Source organism: Notamacropus eugenii, chromosome 1, assembly GCF_028372415.1.
Source record: "Notamacropus eugenii isolate mMacEug1 chromosome 1, mMacEug1.pri_v2, whole genome shotgun sequence".
Taxonomy (NCBI): Eukaryota; Metazoa; Chordata; class Mammalia; order Diprotodontia; family Macropodidae; genus Notamacropus; species Notamacropus eugenii.
This window is the reverse complement of record NC_092872.1, coordinates 193,926,053-193,939,545: the sequence shown is the minus strand read 5'-3', so window position 1 is coordinate 193,939,545 and position 13,493 is coordinate 193,926,053. Positions and strand designations below refer to the sequence as shown.

General features: G+C 36.1%; 1 protein-coding gene across 7 annotated transcripts in view; it reads right to left on the bottom strand.

The window, feature by feature from the left end:
• The window catches only part of ATRNL1 (attractin like 1), a 1,361,117-nt gene that overhangs the window by 1,225,463 nt on the left and 122,161 nt on the right, over positions 1-13,493 (bottom strand). For all 7 annotated transcript variants that reach the window (XM_072623397.1, XM_072623377.1, XM_072623406.1 and 4 more), the window contains exon 8: positions 11,617-11,872. In XM_072623397.1, the coding sequence (XP_072479498.1) occupies positions 11,617-11,872 (256 nt within the window). The remainder of the gene's footprint in view (positions 1-11,616; positions 11,873-13,493) is intronic.

The following is a 13,493-nucleotide window of genomic DNA, read 5'->3' as shown; positions in this document are numbered from 1 at the left end:
GCCTATATACATGTACACACCTATGTATAAATACATATACATATAAGGAGGAGAGGTCTGGCCAATGAGGGCCCAGTTCTTAGAACTTCTCCAATATGTCCTCTCTGATATCAATGGAAGCTCACTGAGCTTGTTTCCAAGTATTTGTAAATATGTTGTTGTTGTTGTGTTTGTCCTTCGTTTTTGAAGAGGACCACGACATCAGAGAAATGATGACATGACTTGCACTTGACTTTGTTTTGAGTGAGGGAGGGCTGTGCAGGTCATCAGCCTCACTGCTCCTCCAGAGCCAACCTCTCCCTATGTTACAACTTGCACAAGTATCTCCTACTTGTTTCTTGTTGGCTAAAGCAGGAATTGCATTTGCATACAAAAGGTCCTAATGAAGGAACTTTGTTTCTCTTCCATGGTGGCTTTTAAGGAAGAGCTAGTGCAAGCCTCTGGGGGCAGGGTGAAAAGGGGTAGTGGGCTCACTCCTTACCCATTTGCCATGTTTCACTCAACACTTGGTGCTTCTATATCTTTTTTTTTCTGTAGTCATTCCTTCTTGATCCTATGTGAATGAGTTTTTAGAAACAGAACATTACAAGTTGCAACTTCATGACCTTTGAAAGATCAGCAAGCCATCAGAAATACATCAGGTATCAGAATCTTCTGGTAGCCACAGAAGCTGGACCTGGTAAGGAGCCAGCTTTGAAGAAGTCTGCTTACACAACTTGTCACTGTGTACATCATACCAAGAAGTCAATTTGGCAGAGATTCCTTGAAAGAAGACAAAGACTCACAGGGCTAGAAAGGAACCACCCTCCAAACAGGGGGAGAAGGTATACTTTATAGCAACCACTTTGAGTCGGCTCTCTTCTGGTACAGACTTGGTATGTAGAAGGAAGAGTTGGCTTCCAGGTAAACAGGGATTTTGTACTTTAGTCCTTGCAATGCTTTCTCAATAAATATACCTTTGTAAAGCTAACTGGTGGTACTGGTTAACGGACACTGAAAAAATAATGTCTGGTTAAGTGATAGTGGGGGAAAGAATGCTAGATGGGCGCTTGTGAGTCATACATACCAAAGAAATACACAGTAACTGTGGGCAAAAGGTACTAGCAGTTTTTGAGGAATACCAACAGTAGGTAGCCCTAGAACCAAGTCTTGGAAACCAGGGATTCCAAGAGGCCAAAGTGAAGGATGAGTTCATTTATAAAATGGGAGACAATCATGCAAAAGCATGGAGACAGGTGTTGATGTGTCACATGTGAAGAACAGCAAGCTGTGAGAATTTCAAAATGCCAAAAAAGGTTTTTATATTTGGTTCTAGGGATGATAGCGAGTTTATTAGGGTGTGTGTGTGTGTGTGTGTGTGTGTGTGTGTGTGTGTTGTGTGTCTGTACGTGCATGCGTGCGTGTGAAGAACAAAGGAAAAAAATCAAATAGCTAATTTATTAACCCAGATGCTCAATATTGCCATCCCCATCTCCCCAACTGGTAAAGCTAATGAGATTAAAGATCTTCCTGGGCCTGCCCATTAAGGGAAATTTGATTAGGGGAGATTTGTAGGAAGGCCCACACCTTTTGTTAATGAGGCACTGGTTCTCAAGGGTTGTAATACCCTCTGGTTCTGAAAAATGTATAAATACTCACTGTGTTTTACTTTGGGGCTTAGTTTTTGGAAGAAGGCTTGTGTGATAGATGAGACTCTGGGAAGCCACGAAGGAGTTCCCCAGCTTTGAAAACCCAGATGTTGGTGCTTCTCTCTCTAGTTACTATGTATGTATGTAATGATCAGACACCTGGATCTGTCTGTTGATCTGTGATATATGTATTGCTTATGGTCAGGAAGCTGGAAGCCTATCTGTTGATTATTATTTCTTTGTATTTTCTCTGAAGTGCTTTTTCCCCTGAACTAAGTGAATGATACATATGCTTGACTAAAGTGATTACTGACCCCTCAAAAGTTGCTTTCGTTTTAGAAAAGCAGATCTAAGAACCTGTGCAGCAGGCCCTCCTGTGTATGTTGGAGTGCTTGCTTTTACATACCCCACAAAATAACCAATTGGGTACCGTTCCATGCAATTCCTGGGCATCCCAAACTTTCAAAAGGGAACAATTTCGACTGATAGATTGGTTTTAGAGTGCTAAAGGATAGCATCTGCAAAGAATCCCTCCTCACTAACCTCTCTTTCAGTCTTAAGCAACAGGGTATATTGTCCCCTAGTCACCAGATCTCTAAACATATGGCTCAGGATGGCTCATCCTTTTCTCTTTCCCTGTCATCACTGACCCTCTTATACAACTGGTTTTCTTCATGGGTGCTTGTTCTCCTGCCTCATACTTTCCCCATGAGATCATTTTTTTAAAAGCTGATAGGTTCACTCATGAACAAGTGAGGGATAAGGGGCCTAATGTAAGCACACCCCTTACATGTATATGTAAAATACCATCCTGTTTCACCAATATACCATTGATACAGGAAACTCTCAATGAGAAAATGTCTTTCACTAATGAAGACTAGCAACTGTTCTACAATTTACAATTTTAGAGTTGACCACAATATTAGCAGGTTAAATGATTTAGCCAAACACACCCAGTATGTGACAGAGGCAGGATCTGTACCCAGTTCTTCACGATTCTTAGATAAGCTCTCTATCCACTAGGCTACAATACCTCTCAGGGAAGTAGTAAATATCTGTTTTTCCTACACTAAAGAAATTTATCTTAGTGGTAAACATTCTTTATTTCACCCCAAGGATACTCTCAAAACTAAGAACTTTAAAACATATTTCTTGGAATAGCAGGTATGCTTCTAACCTAAAAGGCAACATTCATGAAATCCACAAAGCAAACCTCAAAGAAACTTACTATCTAATTCCCCTTTTTTCTTATATCTACTTTCACATTTGTCATGGAAATTACCAAAGGAGATAAGACGATGCAATGGAAAGAGTGCTGAACTTGGTTGGAGTCAGAAGCCATGAATGTGAATCCTGGTTCTGCTCCCTGTGTGATGCATCAACTTTCTGAGCCTCAGCAATCTCATCTGAAAAGGATATAAGTCAGATGAAATTATTTAGATCTATCACCCTATTTTTTCTTTGCCTAGTGATATTTGGAACTACAGGAAGTAGTGCAAGTAGAAGAAACAGAAGACTGAGATCACTGCAGGTAGGCAGACTCAAAGAAACTGTAAAGGTCAAGCAGAAGACTAATAACTTTTGCAGGAAAAAAAAAGAAAAATCCCATTAAAAATCCTTACTATATGATAGGTATGCTTATATTTTGAATAAAGTCATGATTCCTATATATATATGTGTGTGTGTGCATATATATATTTGCTATAAGATAAAATTTAATAGCAAATATTTAATGAGAATTACGTCTTTCAACATTCATGTTTAATAAGATTTCACCATGTGTTTGAAACTACACTAAAAAAAAATCATTATCCTAGAATCATCATCACTATTTAACTAGTATGTAAATAGTAACTTTTCTTAAAGGGGGAAAAGGAAAAAGAAGAGCAGGGAAAAGCATGAAGACAGCACTTATTTACAGGTCAGGCTCTATGGCTAGCACTTCACATGTTTATTTCATTTAGTCCTGACAAAACTCCTGCAAGGAAGGTATTGTTGTTATCCTCATTTGATAACTGAGGAGATGGATGCAAACGGAAGCTCAGGGGCTTGCCCACGGTCACACAACTAGTAAGTTTCCGAAGCCAAATTTTAAACCAGAACTTCCTGACTCATTGCACCGCCTAGATGGGGGAGGGAAAAACGGATTACCCATATCTAAATTAAAAACCGTATCATTTCAGTAGCATGCACACTTCTCCATGCACACTCTACTTGAAAACAAGTGTTTGTTTTGTTTCGTTTTTCTGCAGTATGGTTAATATGGAAATAAGTTTTGCATGATGTCACATGTATAATAGGTATCATACTGTTTACCTTCACAATGGGTGGGAAAGTAACTGGAAGGAGAGAATCTGGAAATCAAAAGTTTTAAAAATCATATCAAAGTACCTATTTCTTTTTTACAATATTACTAAACTAGCAGATCAGGAAAATGCTAGGTATAGTAATATACCTTTCAGAAAGATATATGACAAAGTCTCCAGGGATAACTTTGTAGGCAATGCATAAAGATCAAAGCAGCACAGCAGTTTGATTCAGTAACTGACGATTCAATAACTGTGTAAGGCAGCATGGCATGGCAGACAGGGTGGTGGATTTGGAATCCAGGAGACTTTGGTTAAAATCTCATACTAGCTATGTGGACCTATGTGGTCAAATCATTTAACTTCCCATGCCTCAGTCTTCTTACCTCTAAAATGAGGGGGGTTGGACCACATACCCTTTAAGGTCCCTTCCAGTTCTAAAGCTCTTTTCCTATGAATATCCAGATCATGAAAGTAGTGATTAATGAATCAAAATTAAGTCAGAGAAAGCAATTTAATGGACCACTAAATGGCTCTATGCTTGACCTTGTTCTAGTCAACATTTTCATCAATTACTTTAATGAATAGATAAATGACATTTTTATCAAATTTGCATATGACACAAAGTTGGAGGAAAGAGTCAATTTCTGGGTGATAAATCACAGGCTGATAGAACCATGGAATTCAGAGCTAGAAGTGGTCTCAAAGGTCATCTAGCCCAATCCCAGAAATATTAAGTGACTTGGGATGCAAAACAGTCTCAACAGAGTAAAATTTTAAGTTGATTCTAATAAAATTAAATTTAACCAAGAGTTACAAGGTAAGCAACATAGTAAAATAGTTGCTTTTGACCATAATTTAATCACCCTGCAACCTTAAAATAAGAAGAAAACTTCAGCAAGAAAAAAAAAAACGCCTAAATGTATGATACAGACTTCTGAAAGAAAAACGGAAGGGAAAATAAATCCTTCCTGACCTTTCCATGGCTTTTGATCCTTTCTTATCCTAATTCTCCTACATGCATGATCACTTCTCAGTGCCCTTTACTGGAGTCTCACTCTGAGAATGACCACAAACTGGAAGTGTTCCCCAAGAGTATGTCCTTGGCTCTCTTCTCTCTCTACACTATCTTATTAGGTGATTTCATCAGTTCTCATGAGTTCAATAATCATCTCCATGAAGATATCTATACATCTACTCATTATCTTTCTCCTGAGCTCCAGTCTATCATCAACAATTGCCTCTTAGACATCTTTAACTCAACATCCTGTAAGTGTCTAAAACTCTACATATCCAAAAAGAACTCTGTCTTTCCAAATAAACTCTCTCTTCTCCTAAGTTCACCAATTATTGTTAAAAGTACCATCAACTTCCCAGTCACCCAACCTCACAACCTTGGTGTCCTCCTACACGCTTCATTGTTATTCACTATATTCAATCTATTGCCAAATTTTTATTTCTACTTTTACAACCTCTTTCATATATTTTTCCTGCTTGTCACTTATACACTCACCACTGTAATAAAGAAACTCATCATCTCATACCTGGACTATTGTAACAGCATTTTGGCTGGTCTTCCTGCCTCAAGTTTCTCACCACTCCAATTCATCATCTACCCAGCTGTCAAACTGATCTTCCTAAAACAAGAAGTCTTACCAAGTGTCTGCTCATTCTAATGATTCCCTATTACCTCTAGGCTCAAGTATAAAGCCCTATGTTGGGTTTTTAAAGCCATTAGTAACCAGGTCCCTTCCTACATATCCTGTCTTCTTAAACTTTACACTCCCACACACATACTCTACAATACAATGGTACTGATCTTTATGAAGTTCCTCATATATGTCACTCTATCTCCTAACTCAGGAACTCATCAATGACTGTCCCAATGCCTGGAATACTGTCCCTCCTCCTTTCTACCTCCTGATTTCCCTGGCTTCCCATATGACATTTCAAATCCTACCTGTTACAAGAGTCCTTTTCAAGTGACGGCTCTCACCTCCCCCCAAAAAATTCTAGTGTGTTTCCTTTGAGATTGCCTTTAATTTACATTATACATGTCTTGTCTGTAAACTTTTTTATATGCTATCTTTACTATTAGAATATCTCTCTTTACATCCCCAGCACTTAGCAAAGTATCTGACCCACAATAAAGTTAGTAAATGCTTGTTAACTAACTGCTCACTGTATCCACTCAATCTAGTCATATCCAACCCAACCAGATTGCAAGCCAAAGAGCTAGTGAAAATAAACCAATAGGCTCAAACTTCAAGCCTTGATGATGGTAGATTTTATACTGGTCCCTCAAGGTTCTGACTTGGTCTACAGCAGCTGCCACTCTCCCCAATCATATCCTATAACAGGCACAGAACACCAATTCTGCCCAGTCAAGGGAGATCAGCTGTGCATGGTAAAGGGCAGGGAGAAGAAATGTGAATTGTAAAAGAACTTCTGTGTCTAAGGGAAATGAAGCTGTAAACCAGTTACAACTTGTTCTTATCCATGAAGTTTTCACACAGTAGGGATCTAAATGTGCATGCTCCTAAACTACTGAACTCAAAGAGGCTATAGCCACCTAACTTTGAGAGCCTAAGCAAAAGAAAACACAACAGCCATGGACAAGAGAAATGATTAATAATGCAGAGGCCAAGTTACTGGGAATAGAATAGAAAGGACCCAAGAAAGGAAAATAAGTCCATCTTTCATAGTGAAATGAGAAAAAATTAGCAAGAGAAATGTAATACTATGTAAGAGATTGATTTTTTTAGAAAAGCAATGAAAGAGACAATAAATTTGTCTTATTCCTCCCTTCTCCCCACCAAGATGATAAAATAGCAACAAGAAAGTCTAGAAAACTTAAAACAAAACACAAAAACTAAATATTAAAATATATGAAGAATTTGCCATTGAAAATGAGTCAATCTACCAATCAATATCTATCAATATCAGTCAATGAGTAAGTGTCTACTATGCCTAAAGGCAAAGCAGCTAAATACACAGTAGATAGAAAAAGCAGGAGCGCCAGGAAGCATATAAACGGGAGGAGTCAGGAAAGGTCTGGTGCAGAAGGTGCTGCCTTTGGTGCATCTGGATGGAAGAGAAGGATTCTATGAGATGAACTAAAGATGGACTGCATTTCAGGCTTGGGAGATGGTCCATGAAAAGCCTTTAAGATCAGAGGTGGAATGTTTCTTCTGAGGAATAAAATGAGAAGATCAATTTGTCTGCCCTTCACTGTGTAAGAAAGTACAATGATGCTAAAAGAAAGTTAGAGAACAGGTTGTGAAGGACTTCGAAAGCTAAGCAGTTTATATTTTATTCTGTGGACATTAGGGAACCATGGTAGTTTATTCAGTAGAGAAATGACATGGGGAGGTCTGTGGCTGAGAAAAATCATTTTTATCAACTACATAGAGGATAGATTAAAGCAGAGAGAGATTTCCAGGAGTACACTTTATAGAACCTGACAAAACAATAATAAGATTTATCTGGATTAATAAGAGTTCTATAACTTAAAGAAAAAAATTAAGTGGGAATGAAAGAAGAGGAAAAGCATTTATTAAATGCCAACTATGTTTCAGGAATTGTGTTAAGTGCTTTACAAGTGTTATCTCATTTGAAGGGGCACAGAAGTTCCAGATTTAAAACTATATTATAAAATAGTATAATTTTTCAATTATAAATTGAATCAAAATTATTTGGTAGTAGTTAAAAGTTAGAAAAGCCAATCAGTAAAATACACTAAATAAGGAAGAAGCAAAAATAACCCAGCACAATAGTCCAGTGTTTCAGAAGTCTAAAGACTTAAACTACTAGAAGATCTCCCTTACAGGAACATTAAAAAGTAATTTGGCAGAAAAATAAATTTAGACCAACTTTCTCTGTGTGTGTGTGTGTGTGTGTGTGTGTGTGTGTGTGTGTGTGTGCGTGTATTTGACAATGAACTCCCTATGCACAGGTAACCTAAAAATAAAACATTACATCAAAAAAAAAAAGAGGAAAGGGGTAGGAAGTATCCTATTGACTGTGACTAGGAGGAAAATCTGTAATTAAACAAGATATAGAAGTAATGATAAAATATTATTGGGCATTTTGAATTCTAAACAGGGAAAGATTTCACAAAAACAAAGTCAATGCAGTGAGAATAAGAAAAACAATCCAGTGAGGAAATGACAATTTGTTAAATATAAAAAACTGCTCAAAAGATAAGAGACAAAAGGTTATAAATAGTTTTCAAAAAAATTGCAAATTATCAATAACCACATGAAAGTCTGCTCCAAAGCATTAATAATAAAAATTTCCAATTTCAAACAACTTCAGCTCTCATTTCACACCTTTCAAATTGGTTAAAATTACAAAAGACAAAAGCAAACAATGTTGGTAGGATGTCAGAAAACTGGGTATATTAATATACTATTGGCAAAATTCTGAGTTTGTCCAACCCTTCTGGAAAACAATTTTCAGTTGTGAGAGAAAAGTCATTAAACTGTTCAGAGTCTTTGACCTAGCAGTCCAACTACTGAACATATGCTCAAGGGAGGTAAAGCACAGAAAGAGATGCCCCATATGTGTCAAAATATTTATAGCAGAATTTTTTGTGGAAGCAAAAATCTGTAAATAAAATGGGTTTTCCTTATCTGCAGAATAGTGAACTATGGTTCAAGTTAAATTGAATATTACTGTTCTATAAAGAAAAATGCATGTGAAGAATTCGTAGAAACATGGGAATACCTACATAAAATAATGTAGAATAAAATAAGTAGAATCAGAATGGGAATAATATACCTAATGAATACAATAGTGCAAACAAAAAGAACACTGAAACAATGCTGAATTCTAAGCAATTAGAATGGCCTAAATTATTCCTGAGGATAAGAGGATAAAATGTAACTCCTTATTAGTCAAGAGGTTTAGGCCTTTGGATGGTGAATGTTGTGCACACTACTAGATGTGAAAGCTATCAGTTGATTTCGTTTAATATTTAGCCAAGGGTGAGGGCCAGAATCCAGAATGCAAGAAGCTAAGAAAGGCAGTAGGGAAACAGAGACAATGAGCCAGAAGCATTTCAATAAAAGGGAGGAGAGATATGGGACAAAATATATAGAGGATGACATTGTCAATTGAAGATTTTTTTTAAACAGAGTTGAGTTTATTTTGCTTACAAAGGAAACACTATAGGTATTAGAGAAGGAATCAGTTAGTAGAAAGATAACACATCTAAAGATAAAGGGAATGATGAATGTGGCAAGTTCCTAGGGAAGAGAAAGGTAATGGGATAAAGATGACAAATAGGAGAGTTAGCAAAAAGATCAAATAAAGAGTACCTACATATGAAAAATGCATTCATAGTAGCACATTTTTTGTAGCAAAGAAATTAAAACTATGGCAATGTTCATCAACTGGGGAATGGCTGAGAAATATGATACATGAATGTAATGGAATGCCACAGGATTATAAAAAAAAGGATGAAAGGCATAATTTAAGAGAAACCTGGGAAGACTTGTATCAACTGAGCCAAAGTAAAGCAATCTGAATCAGAAGAGCAATCTATACAATAAAAAAATTACAAAAAAAAAATTTTGAAAGTCTTAAGAACTCCAAACTATGCAATAACTACAAATCTAAAACACGAATGGTGAATCCTGCTTCCCATCTCTTGACAGAGAGGAGATACACTAAAAATGTGGAATGAGACATTAATTTTCGGCCATTGCCAATGTGTGTATTAATTCTGTTTGACTGTCTTTATGTAAGGGTTACATTGGACTGTTTTTATTCAAAGAAGTGCTTGGTTATGGGAATTACAAGGGACTAGCAGTTATAGTCAAAAAAGAGAGAAAAGAAAATAGCGCTGATGAAACTTTTTAATACAGAAGTTCAGAGAGAAAGACAAATAAAACAGCTTTAAAACTCATTCCGGATTTGTCATATACTTTGAAAAATCATGATAGATTTCAGAGAGATTTATAATTTTGTATGCATTCCTTTTTCCTGTTCTTTGTTGAATATGGAAATAGTCGTGTTTATTGACATTTGTGGAGTTTATAACATTTTTTCTAAACCAGAACATTCTATAACATATATTCCAACAACTACCTACTGGCAAAACTTACTGAATGCTACCATAAAATAAAGCTACCCTTAACAAGGAAGATCGGTTTCAGAGTAGAGGAGATAAAGGAAGTCACATCTTTATAGCTTCAATTTTATCACTGAAATAGGAGACAAGGCTATATGCAACTAGAGAGGACATTAAAGGTTGAATGAGGGGTTTGAAGGAAAGGATTAGAAAGCCTGAAATAGCACTTGAGAGAGTGTGTTAGTGAATTAATCAGAAAAGGATTTCTGTGCTGCAATAAGGGCTCATTTGAGACTTGATAACATAAATATGTAGTAGACTCAGTCCCAATAGTTGTATGACTTTCTCCAGCAATGGTCAGTAGCTCAGGAAGAGAGAAGAAGGCAAAATGAAAGGGTAACTCAGCATTTACAGTTGGCAGGACAAGAGCTTCAAAGGTACCTGTATTTTTGGGAACTAGTTTACTGTAACATTAAGGAAAATGAAGCCAGAACAAGAGTGGCAGAAATGTAAAAAGCCAGAAGTTACTGTGAGAACAGGGAATAAGTGTAGGAGGAGGAAGTTCAGCAGTTTTTGGAGGAGAGAGAAAAGGGAGAGGAATATTTGAAAGTTCAAAATAATACAGGTCAAAACATATGAGGTATTAACATCTATGGCATGATCACCTACTATATGAGTGGTTATGGTAAAATGAAACTACCCATAACAAAACTAATAAATAACCCCTTCCATAGCATCAGTGGCAGCTGATGCTGACCAGTCACTGCCTGAAGACTGAGGCAGAACCCATTACTGATCAAGACATGCCATTTTACTTTTTCCTGAGATCTAGCCTGAGAAGTCAGGTACTAAACTTGCTGAGAAAGGTGACACAGAAACCAACAGATGTCTGCAACAGAAATCTAGACATGGTCATATATCTATATTTTTAAGTGCATTTCAAAGAGACTGCTTAGTGATAGCTAAAGAAAGGGTTTTGAAGTATCTATACAATACAAGGTGTACACAAAATCCTTGAAGGTGCTTTCTATGAAATCCTATGCACTATTATCAAATGAATCAGTAAGGCTAAGGTTAAAAAATGAAACTTTTTGTAAACAAGAATTCTGAAATCACCTCAAACACCATAAAGATTTCAGGTTATTTTCTAGTCCTTACATACATTAAAGACTATCTCTTCTAAAACCCTTAGGATATAGCACCATCTATTGGTACTATTTTAAAATCTAATTGAAATTTCTTGGCAAATTTAATTTCTATGGAGAATACAATCAAGCACAATCAGTCCACATTTATTAAGCACTGCTACATGCCAAGGATAATGTTGTGCTCTGGGGATACTAAAACAAAAAATGAAAGAAGGAAAGAAAGAAAAAAATCTGCTCTCAAGGGACATTTTTCTCAAAATGTAGATGAGAATATTTACTAAAGAATTAAAAGATAAAACCTAATAGAAAGATGTCTAATAAGAAATTATTAGTCCCTAGTTTTTAGTTCTGATCTCACACCACTCAGCATTCATTTCAAGACTTTATGAAAGACAGAGTATTCTCAGTTATTGATGGGAAAGGGGATATCATTAAATACATTATTAATAGTAACTCACAGATATGATATTCCTGTATGCTGCTTGTATAACCATACACTGCCGAGTATCCAAAAATTATGATCATGACAACATCTCTACTATCCAGCTCCATAATATGTGCTGAGTGTCCCTCCACAGCATACTGCTGACCGTGTCCAAGGACAGTGGGGGTTTTTGTACTCCATGACTGACTATGTATGTTGAAAACCCACAATTCATCTGTGACATTGCCATTATTTGTTTCAATTTTGCCTCCATACATGAAGATATTTTCCTGTAAATTAAAAAAAAATTAAAAGAAAAAGTTATAACTATTTTCTCAGAAACAGATAAATACTGAGGTATTAACTTTTTTGAAAATTTAGTAGTCATCCACAAAATGCACAAAACAGTATCTACCACTAAAAAGTAATGATTTTTAAACTACTTTTAAAGAGATAATATTTTAATTTTTTAGAATTTTATTTTTAATTTTTTTAAATATACATATAACTGAGTGGAAAAGTATTCTTGACGTGCTAAGTATGTGGTAAACTTATTTGACTCTAATGCCCTATTTTGTCAAGAATTTGCATATTGTTTCAGAACTTCTAATCATATTTACATCAAAAACTCTTGATCTGGCCATTGGCCTCCTTCTCTGTAATGAGCACTTTAAGTACTTATTAGTAAATGGGGAAAACAGGCTTCTTCAGTCTTCACTCAAATCTTCTCCAATCTCCTGGAAAAGGAGCGAAAAAGAAATGACAAAGTATGGTGATATCACTGATCTGTGCCCAATTTCACCTTCATCCACTGAAAAGTTAGTTTCATATCAACATGATTAATTTGCAGAAATATTCTTTGCTATTTTCTGATGCTTGCATTGTCATATACAAGTATCTTATATCTGCAGCTGAGGAACAAAGGATTACAGACCTCTGCTATTTGATTTTAAGGTAACTATATCCCTTATCCTAAAATACACTTAAATGTAACAAGCTTTTTAAAAGTAAAATATAAAGTGATTTTTTTCATAAAGTGAATAGAAAATAAACTATAAGACAACTAATATTTTATGGAACCCAATGATATGACTATTTTTTAAAAATTTATATGGGTGTATGAATATAAAAGAAAACTGGGTAGAGACAGAAATTTTCAGAAAGTATTTATGAACAATGAAACAATACAAAAAAGCATTTATTAAGCACCTAATCTATGCAGATTGCTATGCTCGGTATTGAGACACAAAGTCTATATTACATACTGTCTCTGCCTTCAAAAAACCTACCCTCTTAAAAAGACACAGAATACCAACTTGAATAGCTAAAAACACAGTATTATGTGATCAATACTAAAAATAAATTCAAAAGCAAAGTACTACATAAAGTCTGAGGGGGAACGTTATTACTGACAATGGAGTTATGGAAGGCTCTGTGAAAGAACTAATATTTTGAGTTTTACTTTAGAGAATAGGTAGGAAATTCAATATGCAAAAGAAGGGAAAGAGAGCATTCTAGGAATAGTGAGTGACCAACCTGAGCAAAGTCATGGAATCGTGAGTGCCCAAGGCATATCTGTAGAGTGGAGTACAATCCATTGTCAGTATACAGTTAGAGGAGTGGAAAAAATGGAGACAAGCCTTGAAAAGAAGCCTAGGAACAGGTTGGGGGATGCCTTGAATGCTAAGCAAAAGAGTTTCAACTTGATTCAGTAGGAATTATGGAAGTACTGAAGATTTCTGGTATAACACTTTCTAGGGGGTGGGGGACGGAAGGGAATAAGCATTCCCATGGTACCCATGATGTGCCAGGCACTGTGCTAAGCACTTTATAATTATTATCTCATTTAATCCTCACCACAACCCTGCAAAGTAGGTGACATTAATATCCTCACTTTCAGCTGAGGAAATT